Genomic DNA, 19,751 nt, shown 5'->3' with positions numbered 1-19,751 from the left:
TATATGCATGTGTGTGATGTGGTATACATCTGTGTACAAACGTGCAAAATATTTGCAACCAAAATAAATGTGAATGTAATGTATACGAAAGAACAGCAGATCAGAGCAAATAACCTAGGAAGAATCCAATGCTTCCTTTAAGAGGGGGTTACAGAAGAGCTTCTGGGAGCAGGAGAGGGGATATGCCTGGGGAAGCCCGTACCCGGACCAGCAGTTGTAGCAGTAAAAAGAAACCTGAGGAAAGGGGCAGGCCTTGTACTCAGCAAGGACAGAACCAGGGGCCACAGGTATTGAGCTGAGCCCCTGCTTTTTAGCAAAGAGAGAAAAGTAATCCCAATGGGGGAAGACTGTGAAGCAGTGGTTAAGCTCTAAGCTCCGAACACCCATGAACACCTCTTGTTTCAGATCTTTCATACTCTCCTCCTTTCTCTGGCAAAGGATTTTCAGAGCTGCTTCATCCCCCACTATCCCATACCCTGGGTGCAGGAGCAAACAGGTTTGAGAACTGTTGATCTGCAGCAATAGTCAGCAGCAAAAGGGCTGGAAAAAAGAACACAAAATAGGCAGTAAAGAGAGATCCTTCATCTAAAACCTTCCATTGATTACAGCTAGAGCTTTAGGAATATCCTGAGCCAGAGGTTCCACTGTCTTAACCTGTGAATAACTGAGAATAATAACGCCTTCTCACACTTCCTTCAAGTTCCCTTAGTACCTGCAGAGCAAAATAAGGCCCACAGCTGTCATCTCTGGGAACAGACAGCCCACAGCTAGTGCAAGTCAGATGTATATTTAGCAAGATCAGTGGAGCTGTACTGATGTACTGTGCACAATATCTTTGAGGTTGGAGTAGCATCCAGAAGCTCCAATTAGGAAGGGGGCTCCATCCTGTCAGGCACTAGACAAATAGCTACAGTCATGCATGCCCTATCCCAAGGAGACAGGCCAAGCTGCCTCCATACACTTCTAATTGGGCTCTCCTTGAAACTGATCCTGAATGTGCCACATTTGCAGAATGTAGCTGCTTGTTTACTGCTGGACTGGAACGTGAGAATTACTTTAGTCCATCCCCTGTGAAATGCAGGCCTTGCCAACATGCCAAAGGATAGACCTCAAAGTCTAATGATAAGGTACAAAACATACCTTCATCCCCTAGGCTCTAAGTATTTGACAGGCTCATCAATTTCTGTCTATCATAAAAAATCTGATCTCAGCCCTGTAGGCTCAATAAATAGAACATTCACAGCTCAGACATCTTTAGCTGCTTATAGAAAATTGCTAGCTCCATGCAGCTTTTTCAGGTGACATTTTGACCTTCCTCTCCTTTAGGGAGGAAATAAGAGGAACAAGAGAAAAAAGAAGAGGTAGTGTACATCCATCCTTCTCCTTTTTCATCCTGCATGAGAAAGAAACTGACGTTTTCCTGGTGGCCACTGGTAGCTAATCTGCTCGAGTTAGCCCTTTCTGATACAGCCAGGATTTCCTTGTGCTTTTTTTCACCGTGATATTTACATGTTATTTTAGACAGTTTGTATAAGCATCTTCAACAATGCAGAAATGCTGAGCACCTAAATATGATATGCGATACATACTGTCATCTACATCATAACTCATCAACTCTATGAGAGGGATCATTAAGTTCATTAGAAACATCGGTAAAAAAAAACACTGTTTTGAGGCTGATAAAAGAACAAAAGCAAAGTCCAAGCCCAAAGTTCAAATGATGTATAAATTCCATCCTGTAAATAACAAGTAGAACATTCTCTTGGGAGCAGTGGGAAATAAAACTAACTGTTGCCCTTCTTCAGCAACAGCTACATTAGGTAAGGCACAAGGGAAAGAAGGCCACCTAAAACACTTGTAATATTTCAGCATCACCAGAGTTTAACCTGGGAAAGCTTTTACTGGAAAGCTTCCAACTCTGCCAGCATTTTGTTACATAGTGGATTTTATTCCACAGCTGAAGACCTTCAAAATAACAAAACCATGCAAAGGAAAAGCAGATTGACTTTTTGGCAGGAAGTCAATGTGCAAATACTAATGAAACAATCTCAGTAAGCAGTCAGACTCCTCAAAGGTCAGCAGCTACGTAGTCAAGAACTTCAGAGCATTTAAGTTATTAACAATTTTGTCTTCAAGGATTCTGACAGTTTCTGTGCTCTAAGTTAAGAGTTAAAAAAAAAATATTAAGATTTGATGACTGAACAGTCAAGCTCTCTCTATCTCTATCTCTGTGATTCTTCAGATAAAAATATTGCCATGCTCCTATGGAAGCTACCAACCCAATTTCTGTCTGTTTAGGACCAGAACCAAAAGCAATTAGGGAAGTGGACTGTCATTGATGCTCTTTCTCATTTGTTTCTGGCAAAGTGCACTATGAAACACCCAATCTCAGTGTCACCTTCCATTGCCAGCATCTTCCCTGTTAGTCTATATCCTCATTCTTTTTTCTCTTCCTCCAGTCGTCTTTTATTCCATCCCTCACAATCAAATACTTTCTATCTGCTTTACTTGTCTACTACTCCCGTCTTTCTTCTCTCCTAACTCAGAACTAAGGAATGGGCAGAAGCAACAAGAGAGGGTGAACAGAAGAAAATTATCCTCAGGAAAAAGTAAATGTCTTCAAACTGTCTAAGCTTTGAAGTATCTTAGGTGAAAGTTACTTGCTGTCCCTGTAGCCCAATTTTGGTAAAGTTAGTGGTAAAACTTTCAGCAGTTTTAATGAGTTTAGAAGCAAGACTCCAAGCAGAATTAAGCACAGTTTAGGTCTTTCAGTTACTCAGTGAAGCAGCTTCAGTTCTCATTGTAACACTTTAAATTATAGAATGCTGATAAATTTACTGTCTTGAACTGGTATCAGTCCTACTGTGCTCCTGACAAACACAGTATCAATGCCATGTTGATAATTAACACTATGACATATTTTCATACTTAGAGACACCACTTTATTAATTGTAAATGAAAGAGCATTTAGTCCTACTCTTGACTGTATTACTTCTCATTTTCTTAAGTTGGGAACTTTAAAAAGTCTTCTATTTTCTTGATGCTACTTTAGATGGCTCCTTCATTTTGCAAATCTCCATGAGTATAACATTTGCCTGTTGTAAATCACAAGGGAAAAACGGACATGTAAGGTAGGCAGTCCTTGTGTGTATGCTCAGAAACTGTATTGGATAAATTTAAACTGGGTTTACTAGGTTCATTTTAGCCACTTCTAAATAAACAATCTAAATTAATACAAACCAAGTTACTTTCATCTTATGACTGCCTATACAGCTTTTTGTAGCCCTTTATTGAAATTGATTTATTTGAAATCACTTTTTATTTAGTTTGCTTTTAAAAGGTGAAATATCCCTAGCCAACAGAAAATCATTAACATAAATACAAAATACTAGGAGAGATTACTAAATTTCCACTCCTCACTGTGCCCATTTAGACTAGCTCAAACATGGAAGGGTGGAAGTGTTCCTTTCTGTGAAATCGGTAGGGGTAGATCTCATTTCCACTTAATGTACTATCCCTTTTTAGCTTCCTTATCCCCAACACAGGTCAATTATGAAAGAAATGCAAACTAAATCCTAACCTTCCATGAACCATGGAATCAACAACAACTTAACCTTTCTGATCCAACACTTTAGTAAAGAAAAGCAAAGCTTAAGAGAAACAAGATGGGAGCACCCTATTTTGCCTACATTGATGTGTTTGAGATTGCTAGTCAGATCTCATCAGTTTTAAATCAGAGTAATAAAGAAGCCGAAATGAGAATTCTTATCTGCTAGTTGGATTTCTGCATCTCTTACCAACAATTTGAAACATACAGAAAGTGAATTCCATGCTGGCACAATGCCCTTTCAACTCGCACATCAAAGTGCTGCCTCTTCAGACAAAGACACGTTCGAGTTGAGAAAGCCTAAAAGTAACATCTATATATCTCGTCTACCTAAAGAGCATCATCACCACAGACAGGACAAAAGGAAGAGTTAAGCATTACAGAGAAAGTGACCTCAAGGAAAAGCAAAGGTATCGATGACACATAAATGGAAGTGGGAAATCAAGAGTTACAGATACACAGATTTAATGTTTAGCATTAAGACATTTCTACAAAAGGGAAGAGATGTTGACTGTAACACCGCCAAAGTGTACCTACAGCAAGTCTGTAAAAACACAGACATTCTACCCAATCTGTAAGAAAGTGGCACATATCCAGACCTGGCTAAATTAGAAATATTTCACCAATGTATTTGTAACTCTACTGCTACAGCACTCGAAACACACTGGCAGTGAAAACAGCTCACGAATAGCACAGTAAGTTCTAAGCCTCAAAGCGCTTACTGCAGTAACGTGGTCTGTTTCCCAACATCTTTGCAGTCCTTGGAGAGGTGTAGATGCAGATTTAATGAGCAATGCATACCATCTGTTAATATTGCCTTTAAGAGCAACTGAGAAAAAAGCAATACCAAGAGTGCAAGAGATGGCAGAAGCTCTAAAAAAAATGGACCACCAATAACAGGGTTCTCTGTGTATGATTGCTGTAAAAACAAACCCAAAAGTGAGCAGACTACATGTTTATTTTGCAACTGTTAAAATATTTAAGTCAGTCTTAAACCTGGATGAGAATCATGCAATAAACATTCAGGTTAACAGAGCTAGCGGACATATTACTTCTGATCGAAAGCTGAACTCACAAAATGATGCATCCCAGGACCTGATCCTGCCATACCCATGCTCTGGGCTGGCTCCTTTCTCTAACAAACTAGAACAGATCTTTTGAGTTACGCTGATTTACGTAAATACAGGATCTGGCTGCTTGTTTACACTCACGCTGAGTGGGTAAAAACTGCCATCATTCTAACAGAGTAGTATTTCTCACTTACTCACTGGGGTTATAACTAACTACTGTGGATGCCAGACAGTGGACAGTCCCTGGTCCCTAAAGTGTCTAAACAGAGAAAGAGAAGTCTGACAGCACAGGACATTTTCAGCTACTAGCTAGAGTAATGCAAGTTAACTCTGTGAAGCCATTCAGTAGGCAGTCACAAATGCACTACAGAGACACAGAGAAACTACTTGGTGTCTCTCCACTCAACAAATGCTTCATTTGTTTGCAATGTGAGCCTGATTAGGTAGGACAAACTGCTCAGTGGCTGGCCTAAGTGCTAGCTAAACATCAGGGTGCTGTTTTCCATCCTACCATGGACCTATAACTTAGATCCAGGTCTAAATCACTTGCAACATGTGACTGAAGCTTCAAAGCCTGTCTATGAAGTGGCAACCATGAACTCCCTTTTGTTGTGAGTTTAATTAGTGTCTAGTTCTCACAAATTAGTCTTCTTTAGAATGTGAGGACAGGCCTCATGTTTAGCTGGTGTCAGGTATTTCTGTCATTACTAAGAAAGAATTCACTTTTTCCTTTCAATTTCACAGTAACTATTCTCATTGATCTATTCACCTCTGTAAGAGTGAATGTTGTTTTCACTTAGATGCTGAGCTTCTATAGGATAAGGACTGTATTTCTTAATAACTGTCAGGACAGTAACTTCATCTTTTTAATCCAGTCATACACATGTCAGTTTTAACATTAGTATTTTCTTGTTCCTCTAGAGAGCTTTGAGAAATTGCCAAAAATCCATTTAAATGCTTTGGGTTTACTTCCACAGTCCCGATTTTATTTGAACACGATATTAAATCTGGAGGGAAAGAAATAACTGGAGGTCCATAGTTTGCATGATGAGTTATCTTTGGCCTACTTTATCCTACATAGCTTTGTGGCAAGAACAGATGTAAAAGCTCTTTGCAGTCCTTAATCAAGAGATACTATTACTGAGATAACCAGAAGGCAAAAGAATAAGCCAAGTCACCAGGGTTCAGAAACAGAGATGGCTGCATGAAATAAAGGGTTTATTTTCATCACTAGAATTATCTGACAGAGTCTTAAGTCAGTTATGAAGTTAAAGCCACGTGACCTTGCTGTATGTTAGTATAAACATGTAGAATACATTTGTAGAAATTTAATATTCATAAAACTTTATGACATATTAACCCTTTAAATCAGAAATGCGTTATTTTTTTCAATTAAAATTATTTTAATTTATATAAATTACAAATACAGCTTACTCCCCTCTCCCAAGCAGATTAATGCAAGTGCAGTTAAAATGCAAAAGTATACTTTCCTAAGAACTTTCCGCATCTCCTGTGGTGAACACGAAAGCAAAAAAATTGTGCTTGTTTTCAGCATATGATAGGAATCAAACCTTCTTGCCTAATGTAAAGCTATCCACTCAGATTAAATACCCTCAGAACTCTCCCATCCACAACCACAGTCTGATTTTTTCCACATGCTGTTCCCTCTCCCATAGTGTGCTGATGGAGACCTGTTAAAACCCTCTTTATGCATCTTGTTTACAGATGCCTGCTGAAACCCAAATCACTACACTGTTGTGCCCAAAGCTTCCTCATGTCTCAGTAAATGGATGACCTGTTTCCTCATTTCTTTCCTCTTTTTTTTAGGGGTACAATGTTTTTCACCTGGGAAACATTCCTTACACCTGCACAGAAATTAAGTACAGAAATTATGTCGAACTGTGCTAGATCGCTGGGAATAGCCCTCATACTCCAAATACTGCACTAGTTTAGAAAACGTAATTTCCCAAAAGCTTGAACAGCCATTTCGCTTTTGGCCGTATCTTCAAATGTCACTAAAACCCCCTTGAGGGGACAGCCACCACTGTTAACCGCAGACAGACTGAAGGGAGATAGCGGCTATTTTGACAGCTAGGGACAGTGGCCACCATTTGTAACAAGAAGTGAAAACAAGATTTAATTTCTGTTGTTCTTTTGGAGCTTCCACTAATGCCAGTTCATATCTAAACATTGTAAAGCTTTCTTCATCCACATTAATTTAAAACGATACACACTTCTACTCTACTGTAGAATAGTATAAATCAAAAGTATGAAGTTCGGTTCCATTCTAGAACAGCCAAGATCACTGTCTGCAAGAGCAATAAATACTAGGATACTGCTAACACCAAACATCAAAAAGATAAGTTAAAACCATTACGAATCCATATCTCTCAGTAACTTAACAATCTATAGGTTCAGTCAATTTAAAAGATCTAGGAACAGGGGTTTAGTGGATTAGTAACAACAGACCATTAATCTCTGCAGCCTCAATTTTAATCCAGCAATGACCAAAGTGATTGAAAATCATTCTGACCACATGACTGGTAAAGCTCCTAAGCACGGTTCTCCCACATACCTGAATCCCAGCTGCAGAGGTCACAGTATGCTTCTAACGGGACTATTTACCAAGAGACCTCTGCTTAATACTTAACCAAACCCAATGCCAACGTTTTGGCAGAGTAATTCCACTGCTCGCTACCTCTGTGAACTAAGAGCTGATTTGATGATTTTACTTTACGCTTTATTTCAGCCTATATTAGCAAAGCTTGCTTTTTTCCTTGGCAAAATATCCAAAACAAGCTTGTGTTAAACAAATACTTTTTTGTTTCTACATAAGATTTGAAAAAACATGTAGGAATTGCTGACTCTCCTTCCAGGCAAACGCCAGGAGATTATTTCTGTACAGTTTACATAATATCAGTGAAAGTTATATCCAAAACACTTGAGTTTTATAAATAATGCAATAGTATTATCTCATACACTCTGTTTTTATACATATGAATGCCCTATTTCAACGCTTTTAAGTTCTGAAGTATTCAATGACCAGAATCAATGCTTAGGTGTCCAGTAATATGATGATATCACGTGATCAAGACACACTTCATCGTTTGGTCCTCCACAACACTTATAAGGATATCAGCTAAGAAGCCACTAAAAGGGAGACCTTTCAAAAGAGATTTAAATTCAACTGTTATTTGCTGTGGTTTGAAATCTGAGTCACAGGTTCTTTTTCAGGAACATTAAAAGGAAGATGTTGACTACCTTGACAGATAGGCTCTTTTATTACTGCAAAGTAAATAAGTATTCAAAAATATAAAAACATAGTAGACACAGAAGGTCCCAGTTACATAGAGTAAGGAACAAAAATGGGAGAGTTACAAGCATGAGTTATGAGAGTTACTTGCTGCTGTGAAGCATCAAGCAGAGCAAAATCAGGACAATGGTTGGAGGAGAGAAAGGAGAAAGTCTGCAGGCCTTCGGTACATACAGCCCAAATACATAAATATGATGTAAATGTGTTGTGGAGCTTTCTCCACTATTTTTATAAATAGTGCAATACTTATGTAAACTTTTTTGCCATGGTAGAAATTTATTCATAATGCTATATATGAAGTCTTACCTCATTTAAAACTTGAGGAATTTTTCTACTGATGCATAATGAATATGCTACCACCTTCTCTCAGCAGTAAAGAGGACATATTTGGCTTGTTTCAGTCTGAGACAGAGAGACAGACAGAACCTCAAGAATCTTTATATATCCCCCACAAGAAGTTTCCTACATCATTCTGACTAAAACCTGCTTTCACAAAACTGGCATGAGGTTGCCCAAGCACCAGTGTTGGCACCACCTGGTAGAGTGGGTCATCCCTCACCACACAACACAGCTGTGCCACTGCCCCTCCACCAGTCACGCTGTGCAGCCCCACAGCCCAGGTCTGTACACAGGATATCCTCTTTATATCAGGAGTTGAGGTCTGATCAAACTAAAATTAAAATTTATGCTGGAAAAAAAGTGGACCAGAAATTGACATGTGAAAAGCACTGTTTACTATCACTCAACTCTTGTTATTTGACTTTTTTGGTTTTATTTACGTAGTCCGGGGTGGGTTGGGGGGGGGGAAATCTGTTTACTATTGTGAAAATGATGTCTATTTCCTTCAGGGCATCCATACAGTGAGAATTAACAAATTACAATCCAGATTATTTTCATTCTAATTGTAAATTTCTCTTGCTATGTTAGCCATACTAGAAAAGTCCGTGTCTTCACTTTACCACGCAAAGAACTGATATGATTTTACTAGGATAAAAAACTATTTCCTACACAACTGTGTAAGTTAATCAGAGATTAAGAAAACTTCTGCTCATCTTAGCTGGGCTTTTCCAAAGATTTTGTATTATTCATGCATTACACTACTGATACTCCTTGCTTCAGCAAAGCACTTAAGCACGTCCTTAATCTAAGTTGTTTTATACCATTACATATCAAGACTCAGATACAGCAAAACACTTAAGCACGTCTTTTAAGTTTTGCATTTTGCTGAATCTGTGTATTAATGTATCACAATAAAATACAAAGAGGATGACTAAGTTTTTTTAGCTTGTAAGTATGAAAACATACTTATGTCACCTAATAAAAATAAATCATATTATTTATTACTCTATTTTGCATCCTGTTCCACAGTGAGCTAAACACCTGTGACTCTAGGGCAAAGGCACAATTACAGACCGGTGAAGATGAATTGTTAACAACTTGGAGGGAGTGCCAGGGGGGATACTGAAGATAAAAATTATGCATCTGCAGATAACTTTAAATCCCACTTGCAATTACTAACTGCCACACAGTCACCCTCAGGATCATCTGGGCAAATGAGAGGAGACTGTGGAGTCCTTGTAGACTACTTTGTTTTCCAGCAGGCACAAAAACTTACTGTAACAATACGATACCGCTTGTAAATATGAATGTGAACAAAAAAACCACAAACGGTGAATCCGGGTGAATGTACTGGAAAATCAAAAGTGGGAGTTACAGACATCATAGGTGAAACGCCCTGGGGTAAGGATTTCACTCCCCAAAACAAACTCACGTATGTGCACACAGCACATCCAACAACCGCATCAGTATGTAAAGGAACCTGTTTGCTGACAGCGAATTTCAAAGCGAAAGTTTCAGGCCAAAACCTCTGGTGACTTGAACTTTCTGTTGTCACCCACATCCATCCAGTGGATGCGAAACATGAGGCAGGCAAAGCGCTGCACTTTGAGGAGCCTGTTTGTTACTCATAGTCCCAATAAAAACATGACAAGGCCAACTGAATGAATAATTTAAGCAGAATTTAAGTAGCACATGTTTATGGAGGAAGCTTGCGTGGGTCTGAATTTTACCTTAACATCACACTAACTCCTGCAAACCAATTCAAGTTAAACTCTAATTGATATAATTCTTAAATATACCATAATTATACCTCACGAGAACTTTACTGCTCTTGCTGTGGAGAAGAAGCACCTCGTAATACACAGGCAGGGAAAGAAGGGAGGACGCGGCTCTGAGGGGACACAGCGGGCCCCGTTCTGTGGCGCTTCACTCCTGGGGCAGCCGCCCAAGTTTAAACACCGAGGGTAAACCCGGCTGAAGCAAACGGCACCAAGCCAGGAGTCCAGCGGCGAGGGAGCAGAAACGGCCATCAACTCGCTGCGCAGCCGCGCTCCAAGTTCTAGAGGTCTGAAAACAGACATTTTGTGTTGTGTGGGGCCAGGCTGCCAGGTTTCACTGAGTTCACTGAGTGCGCCCAGCTGCTGCCATTCCCCTTCCGGTCAGAAACGGAGAGGCAATGTTAGCGTGCAGCTTACGGAAACCATGTCCAGGAAGATGTTCCCAGGAGTTCGCGAGGGCTGGCAGTGCCGCAGGGGCGGTCACCTCCCGGTGGGGCACAGCCCCTCAGTCCCCTGACAGGAGGTGCAGTACAGGGAGAGCCACGCGGGTCAGCCGCCCTCCTGCCATCCCCAGGCACGCCTGCGGTGGGGAAACACGAGGAGGCAGGTCCGCGGTCAGGCTGGCTAGTCCGGTTGGCGAGGCGGGTGAGGGAACATGGCTGAGGGCTGGCGAAGGGCTGAGCTTAACGGCAGCTCAGAGCTCCCTGCTCTGAGTGAGGCAGTTCACTGTCTCCATGAGGAGACCCAGTGTCACACCCTGACCAGAAAGAAGGTGTATGTGAAACCCTAGTGCCGCAAGGCAGAAATGAGAGTGAAAATGGACTGTAATTACTTAAATTGCTGCTGGGTGACCTTTGGCATGACATTCTACCTCAGTTTCTCCATCTGTGAAAGCGCAGCCAACGCTACAGAGAATCACAGAATGGTTTGGGTTGGAAGGGACCTCAGAGATCATCCAGTTCCAACCCCCCTGCCATGGGCAGGGACACCTTCCACTAGATCAGGTTGCTCAAAGCCTCATCCAACCTGGCCTTGAACACTTCCAGGGATGGGGCAGCCACAACTTCTCTGGGCAACGTGTTCCAGTGCCTCACCATCCTCAGAGTGAAGAATTTCTTCCTTATATCTTAGGAAGAAGTTTGCTCCCTGCAAACTGGTTCAAGCTTTGCCACTGAAATTCATCTTTTTTCTTCTTTTTGACTGAAATGTAACACAAAGCTCTTCTCATTCGTACCTTTCATTCTTACAAAAATCCACAGCGCACAACCCCATTCAAAGAAATCTGTCAGTAACCGTTCATGCACTCCCAAGCAGCAGCATTAGGACCAGCGTAGGGTCAAACACCTTTTCTTTCCAGCAGCCCTTCCCTTCCATAACTGCAGGTTCCCACATGAGATGTAACACACCTCACCTGCAAATGGTATAGCTTTCCACCTGTGTATGCACAAATATCTCATTCTCCATAAAATTTCACTTTCAGGGGACACTACTAAAGTACCGTTATCCTTTTCTGCCAGCAAGCACAAGTCTTCAGCACTACCTTTTTCCTAAAGAAAGTTTCTTTTCTCTGCAAACGCAAATTAATGCTCTTTCTAGCAGCCCAACTATGTCACCTTGCCAACCAAAATTTAGCTGTGGCAGCAGCAATCCTTCCTGAGCTGCTCCTTCAGTTACCCAACCCCTGTCCTACTGGGCGTACAGCTATCAGGCAGGGTTTGCTGGAGGACATGGTCATTGCAGCAGCACTCTAAACAGTAGAGTTTTCCATAGCCATGCAAACAAAAAGCCTTTCTCTAAAAACCAAAACCTTTCTCTATTACTCAGTATCTTTTTCTTTTAGCATTAATAAGGCAAATTCTGTAGGAGTCCTACTGTGCTAATATTTCTATCCCTGGCAGAACAGAAAAACTCCATTCTGATGACTATTCTTGAAGCAGAACAGGGCACTATAGTAGTCAACAGTAGGAAAGAACTTAAATTGGAAACAACCCACAAAACTGACAAGAAGATGCTTTTTCAAAAACCATGTTTTCCCTCTAAATCCATCTACTCAAATGCTACTTCTAAAAGCTAGAGATGTCAACACATTTAGAGGGGGGAAAAAAAAGGATAACGTTGCTTAGCTTCCTCCTCCCTGCATGTGCTTAGAAGCCACTTTGGAACAGTCAGTGCACAACTCTATCTGTTCCATACGTAAAAGCCAGATGACAAACATGCAGTATTCTGAGCTTGATTAAGTTGCAGACTAATGATACAGGGAGGAAGAAAGAATGTCGAAATGAAAAGATAATGTAATGGATAATATCTCATCTATCTTTATACTTATTTTAGTATCTTGTTAAAAAGTACATTCTAATTAGTTATTCGTGAATTTCAGCTACTGTGATATTTTTCTGGCAATAATATTACAGAAGATAAAACTGTGGAGCATTTAAGTTTAATACTAATTTTACTATAGAAATACAAATGTTACAGATACATGAATCTAAACCAAAAATGTTTTCATATGGAAAAATGCTTCAGACTATGAATATTTTTTTTTTCATTCTGACCACTACTGCCATGTATGTGGGAACTGATCACCTACCATTTTTCAAGATTAATAAAAGAAAAAGAAAATTAAGTATTTTAGGGCTGTAATCCTGGATAGGCTGTACCTGGCACTCAACAGGAGCACAAAAACCTGCCATCTAAAGCTTTTCTCATTGTCAAGCTTTTAAGTTTTTGCTATTTGTAAGGGCCAAATCTCACTAACACTGAAGCCATTTATAACATTCTCAGAGTTTCAGGGTCTTTTAAGGTGGGTGTAAATACAGGTTTCCTTATGCCCTGTTACCTCTGCTGTCAACTCTAAGCACTGCATGAAAACATTCCCCATATTGACAAATAAGTTGTTCACACTTATGAGCACCCGTGTGCCTGTGAGGCACCCAGTACTTGTCTACATCACCAGAAAGGCTACTATACTACACAGAATATAGGTTTAAAGTGTTTCAGTCCTCTATTCTTATCAGAATAATAACTTCCTATTTTATCTTCAAGAAATTCCATTGAAAGATTCTTGACAGCTTTTTAACCACCAGTGGTTAAACCAGGAATAAAATATTCTACTGAGTTCAACTGTAAACAGGCTGCGCTGTAAATTCTCCTAAATGCCAGATTATTATCCTTTATAAATCTGTCTTCTATTTATTTACCATTAATGTTTCAATTTATCTATCACAATGGAATTTTTTTTGCTGATATTCTTCGCACCTTTGCACCTTCTGATGGCATTACAATGGAAATGCAGTCACACTATACAGTGTTGCCTCTAACCAAGTCATTTAAAATTTGATTGCTACTTTCTATTCCTTCCAACATGATGTACAGTTAAGATAAAAACAGGATAGGAGCAAAATAACACTTATCACATATATCAGCGTTGTCCATAACTAGCTGTCATCTCGTTTTGTCTGCTGCTTGAGCTGGTAATGAGATAATGATAAAACAGTTTTATATAGTCTTCTATTAACAGCCCAGATGGGCCAATCATCCACTTCAGTCTGGGCCATGTCAAGTTTAGCTGTAAACAATCAGTAACGACAAAACCAGCAGCTCCCTCCTCGGCTAAATTACAACCTTTCAACCAAGTAAGGAAGCAATACTTTGACCAACAGCAACAAATAAGCAAAACAGCCTTTTAGGGTAAGCAAGAACTCCTTGTTCATTGTTATACAAGGAATATTCACAATACAAATGGAAAGTCATTTCAATCCTTGCTGAATCTAAAATCCAGCTGTTGTAGACATAAACACCAAAACCTTTCCAAGAATATCAAGGGAAAAACTTCTCCATAACATCAGTTGTATCTTAAAAAGAATACCCTTAAATTAAGAGTGCTCATTTGAGCTGGTTTTTTTTTGTTGTTCCTGTTTTTAGTAATTTTTTCTTGGAGGCTTGGTATCTAGTTCAGTTGCATTTAATAATATGGCAAAAGAACAAGGCAAAGAGGTCCCTTTGAAAACTAGGTATCTTCATCACTGGGATTTGGAAAAGAATAGCAGCGATTACCAGTTTATTTCTATCAGTTTATCGGATGGAAAATAGCTCAGCATAATATGTGCAAAACTATTCATAAACATTTCCTTCTACTACCTTTACATAAGCTAAAAATATGTGTGTTGTTTTGGCACTTTAGCGCCTATCTGGTCACGCTCTAGCTGTAAAACTAACAATAAAAATAGAATGATGAAAAATACAGGACACACACACATACGAAAAAAGTAAAGCAGACATTTATAGGAGACTACAAGGCTATTGCCATAGAATTTTAAAGCAGAAACATCTCCATATCTTTTGAAAAGGCAGCAACATCTCTGAACTGAGAAAGCATTCAAGTGCTAAGGAACCGAGTCTTTGGATCCAACATATGGCCTGCATCCTGTGTTTGAAAGTGAGCAGGAGGATTGAATCCATGTGGATTTTCAGTAACATCAACAAACTCAATGCAGGCATGAAGGCTTGCTCACACCCATGAAGCTGTGGATATGGGACAAAGCAGAAAAGAATACCATAATGGATTGGATGCCAAAAGCTCTTAGTTACCAGATGCACCAGGCTGCACGTTGTACCTTCCTATATGCCTAGTGATTACTTTCTCTCATATATATCTCTCTATGCTATGAATAATTCCTTCCCCTAAGATATGACATTGCTTACTTAACAAAAGCACCAGCAAAAACTATTTCTGTGACGCTATTTGAGAATAATTAACTTGGTTTAACGTTTTTGTCCACACATAACAATGAACCATTCACTGTCAGTTACTAATGCACCTTAGAGCCTTGATATTCTTCTCTTCTACAAGACTACCTTAGCTTGAATTACCTCAGGTCGTACAATGCGAAGAGAAGAAGAGTTATCAGACCTTACAGACCATCATTCAACAGATAATTCAAGCCCTGGCATAATTTAGAGTTCCTATAGGACAACTCAGTGTTATGCCAGGTAATGAGAGCTCGGAGACCGCAGAAGCAGCAAGATAGAAAATGAAGAGCAACTGTGCTCCAAATAATACCCCTAGCCCTCAATGCCTGGAGACGCTACATCAGATGCCAAATACACAGTGGAATTCCTTGATACACCAGGGTTTTTTTCTACCATCTTAGGTGTTCAGGAGACATGATTTATGACCCCTGTGTGCTGCCAAACAGCCCAAAGAAAATACATCGTGAAAGGGATCTGCCCCTACATAAGTTGAGGATGATGGCAAAGGATGAAAATACTTCCAAAGAATGAGAGAGCTGTAGGACTTGCATGAATTTAATCTATATTAGTTCCTGCAAGCCAAAACAGTAAGAGGTAATATATCAATTCATAGGAAGCCACAAAGATGTTGAACATGCAAGGTTCTATAAATCATTTTGTTGATGGATTAACAGAAAATGTACGTAGAAACCTTAATCAAAGCCCATGACAGTAGCATTTCCGTATTTAAAATAAGTATCCTGCAAGGGTTTGAAAACAGCATCCTGATTTTTTTTCTTGGAATTGATAGTTAACACCTAGAATCATAAAAGAAAATGCTCATAGTTTATACAAATGACTGTGCAAGCAAAGGTGGCAGCCATTATGGGATCAACAACATCCCACTTGAGAACACTGATGCTAATTAATCTTTGGTGGTATTCTTATCCAGGAAGGAAATTTTGGACATAATTCCAACAACTCTTACCCTCTTTCTATGTAAGCAGTATAATCTCTGTGCCATGATTATCTGCATCTCCGAAGGAACAACAACCAGGGTGGTCTTGTTTCAGTGTTCTATCTACAGGACATCTTCACTTTCACTACCCTGTGTTCCTTCTATGCCGTAGTATCATGAAAAGGAACAAAACCTCAGACGTCATAATACAAATCACGACTATTCTTCCTCAGAGGCTACAACTCAAAGCAGTAAATATGTATCATGACTTAGAAGGAAAGGGAGGGCTTTCATTCCTTCCTAAAGGATAGGAATTGTTTTCGTGGTCCTTCAATCTGTTCTTATTTCTCATTTGCATTTGCACAAAGAAACTAGATTCTCCTTTTAAACATGCAATTTCAAGTAGCAAAAGCCTTCATTTAGTATGTCAAGAAAACAAAAATATTTGGCTTATGAAGGTCACAGATAAATTATTTCCCAAACATAAGGGCCAGTAATTAAAAAGATATATATTCCTAAAACTCAGTATCATTTCTTCCAAACTAAACAATCTATCATACACATCGGTAACTGACTGATAAAAAATACGTTAAGTATAAAACATTTTGAAAATATATATGCCTCTTTTTAATAGATGAGATGACTTTCCATATACTAATTCCCACAAAAATTCATGCATGAGACACTAAAAAGCTAATTTTATAACTTCATTAATTATTTTGATTAAGAAACTCAGCATAAGTGCTACATACAGCATAATTTATATTTAAACATCAGGTAAATACATAGCAAAAGACAACGTGACATAACATTGAACCTATATTTAATAAATAAGTTCACTAATAATGATAAACTAACTTAATAGTCTGTTCAATTCAGTGGCTGACATCAGCTCTTTGAATAGCAGCCCTTAATAGGCCCTAATCCAAATAACCACTGGAATTAGTAGAATGGCCATCACAGGTTTGAATGACACTGAATCAAGCGTTAATGTTCAGGAAAGATCCATGCACAGAAGACCAGTCATGGATCTTCATTGCTAAAACAACTGACTTAATAAGAAAGAAAAAAAAAAAAAAAACAGGAAAAAATACTCCTATCACATTCCTTAATTCACATCCCTGTAATTTGTAAAGTGTGCTCAACTAGTGGGTTTTTTTAAGTAACAAGCTGAATGAATGACCAGTGCCCCAGTGCTAAAAACACACGGCTTCTGGAATCCAGTGCTGAGACAAACCTTAACAGGCTTCATTACACCTTCTCTTACTTACACTGGTATCCAGACATCCCAGCTAGATAATATGCTGCAAAACATAGTGTAAAAAGGATGGCAGAGGAAAGATACAAAGTATTAGTGCCAGTCAGATATCTACAGATCTTAATCCCTTTTACCAAGATGACAAATCCTAAGGATTCCTGAAAAACATAAAAATCCCTAGGAAAAAAAAAAAAAAAAAGAAAGAAAAATAAAGCCTAAATGCACGCACACATCCTCTATGTGGTTAAAATTATTTGCAAACCACAGCTTTAACCATGCAGGAAAAGCATCCCACCATTGATTTATTCACTTTATTTCCCAAAAAAAGAGAAGAAGAAAACAGAGATGGTTATCAGTCTGTTCACAGTGCTAGAGGGAGATGGAGAGCGATGAGAGCCCCTGCAGGACTGACCCAGCTAGCAGCTGCCCGAGCCTGGGTTCCCATGCCTGAGGATGAGGAAAGGAAGGAGGGGGGAGATTAGGAAGCACTGGCAGCTTAACGTGTGGCATAAGGACCTGCACAGAATGGGACAGCTTCTTTCTGTCTCAGGATATTACTGTCAGAATGACCAAGAAAGCGATGAGCTTCATTTTTCCATTCTCACCGTGATACTTGAAGAAGTGCCTAATTTGAAGAGGACTAGACAGGTGGCAGATCACGCTGAGCTTAATAGATAAGTGTGAGATTTAAATGACAAGAGGCAGCAGGTTTTGCTGTTCTAAAGAGGGAGAGAGCGAATTATTCTGATGGTACCAATGGGCACAAGTAGAAGGTCAGCCTGGGGTGCTGCCAGGGTCACCTGGGTGCCTGGTAGCAGATGGTGCCAGTCTGTAGGGATAAAAGACGGGCTCACATACCCGGCAGGCTGAGAGCAACACTATTTGTTCAGGAATAAAAAAAGTTGTGGGGCAGGTGGAGGCAACACAAACTAGCATAGATGCTGCCACCCCAAATGTTAGTCCATGTGTTGCCAGTCCCAGGGCCGTATGGATGGATCCGTCAGGAGGTGCTGCAGAGAGCGCGGTGGGGGCAGGCACTGCCAGGGTGAGACGCGGCAGGGGCTGCTGGCTGGGAGCTGGCCCAAGCCAATCTCTGCATGGTCCCAAGGGAGCTTTGGAGCTCCCTCTCCCTAAGCATGTCCAGGCTGGGCACTGAGGTACCCACTAGGGCGCCCTCCCTCCCCCCTGCACTGCCTTGCCTGTGTCGCTTGCACTCCCATTCCTGGACTTATGCAATGACTTGAGGGCAGCAGCAGCCTACAGAGAAGTGGAACAGCGGGAGACGCAGGCAGCCTGGATCCCCATGGGGCTCCCTGAAGTGTCCCAAACTAGAAAACTGGCCACCTCCCCACTCCTGCCTCCTGCAACATAATTATTCCAGCATGACTGACATGACAAATTAACAAGGCAGCCAGGGCTTTTGCAGCAGAAGGGAGTGTTTTCCCCAAGAATAAATTGTTCCAATCCTTTACGCTAGACACCCGGCCGTGCCTATTCATTAATTGGACAAGCTCTGGTGACAACTGAAATTACCCGACTTCTACACAGTAGAGGGGAGAGAGATCTTTGTAAGCTTAAAATGAGAAGCTTAAAGCCGGAATCCCAGCCACCAAGGAGTTCTTTCGATGGGGCTATTTAATTATTTTTTTTTATATTCATTTTCAGAGCATGGCCACAGTAAGGCTCCATTGAAAAGCAGAGGCACGTTCTTAGTGTCATTCCTCCCTTTGCAGACCCTGAACTGTGGCACCAGAACACGACAACTCCACCAATGAACCACAAACCTTTTCATATCTGCAAATCAGACGAGTCTAAGAACTTCAGGACCCATGAAATTCTGGGATTACAGAATTGTTGCGATTAATTATCACAATCAGGTACATTAGGAATTATAAGCATCTGCTTCATCAGTACATTGTGATTATGTATTGCAACCAATGTATCATTATTACTACAAAGGTGTTGGAATTAAGGGGGGGGGATTGATGGTTGTTGATTTCTGTCACGACCCACTCACACTACATTGCTCATGTATTTTTCAACGACTATTTCGGTTTAGGTTTAACTGCACCTCTTGCCCCTTGCTAAGGGGAAGCCTGGGAACCCTGTACGGTACGGTATTCCTCCCCCCCCCCCCCGCCCTTTCTGTGCTAGCTGCCTACCTGAAATGCAGACGATGAAATTCGCTTGCAGAAGAAAAAGCACCTCCCAAACAATTTCCATCCTCCGATTCTCATGCCAAGTGCATCCCTCGGCGAAAAAAAATAACAAAGATCAATATCGCAGTTTGAACGATCCCAGCAAATTTCCTTTCGTACTTGCAGACTGTATTCCCCAGATGTGCTGACAACACATGTCCGAGCTCTCCCTCTGCACGGCTCAAGCGAGATCCCTTCCCTTCCTTCGCCCTCCAGAAAAGACCACGAAGCCAACTGCCAGCACCGGGCTGTTCCTCCACGAGTAAGAAAAAAATCCAGCAGATTTCCCAACAAGACATAGACAACAAACCCCAACTGATCCGGTCCGGAGGGTCTCTATTCCAGGGCGGCCAGGTGCAAGTTAACCCCAAACTCCGCACGTCTCAGCGGGGCAGTGCCAGCATGCCGGGGGCAGGCGGCGGAGGGAGGGGGCTTCCTCTCCTGCTGCTACAAAACGAGCGGAAAGAGATTAATACCCGCTGCAACGCCTTCGCCACCCACC

At 40.6% G+C, this 19,751-nt stretch overlaps 1 protein-coding gene across 1 annotated transcript in view; it reads right to left on the bottom strand.

The window, feature by feature from the left end:
- Window positions 1-19,274, bottom strand: part of CA10 (carbonic anhydrase 10 (inactive)) — a 199,030-nt gene extending 179,756 nt beyond the window's left edge. Inside the window, exon 1 of the mRNA XM_086624162.1 lies at window positions 19,214-19,274. Within this exon, the coding sequence (XP_086480288.1) occupies window positions 19,214-19,274 (61 nt within the window). The remainder of the gene's footprint in view (window positions 1-19,213) is intronic.
- Between the last annotated feature and the right edge of the window lie 477 nt (window positions 19,275-19,751).

The sequence above is a fragment of the Tauraco erythrolophus genome, chromosome 20 (genome assembly GCF_009769465.1).
Source record: "Tauraco erythrolophus isolate bTauEry1 chromosome 20, bTauEry1.pri, whole genome shotgun sequence".
In the NCBI taxonomy this organism is placed as follows: domain Eukaryota; kingdom Metazoa; phylum Chordata; class Aves; order Musophagiformes; family Musophagidae; genus Tauraco; species Tauraco erythrolophus.
The sequence above is the reverse complement of the archived record's forward strand: the minus strand, read 5'-3'. Positions and strand labels throughout refer to the sequence as shown.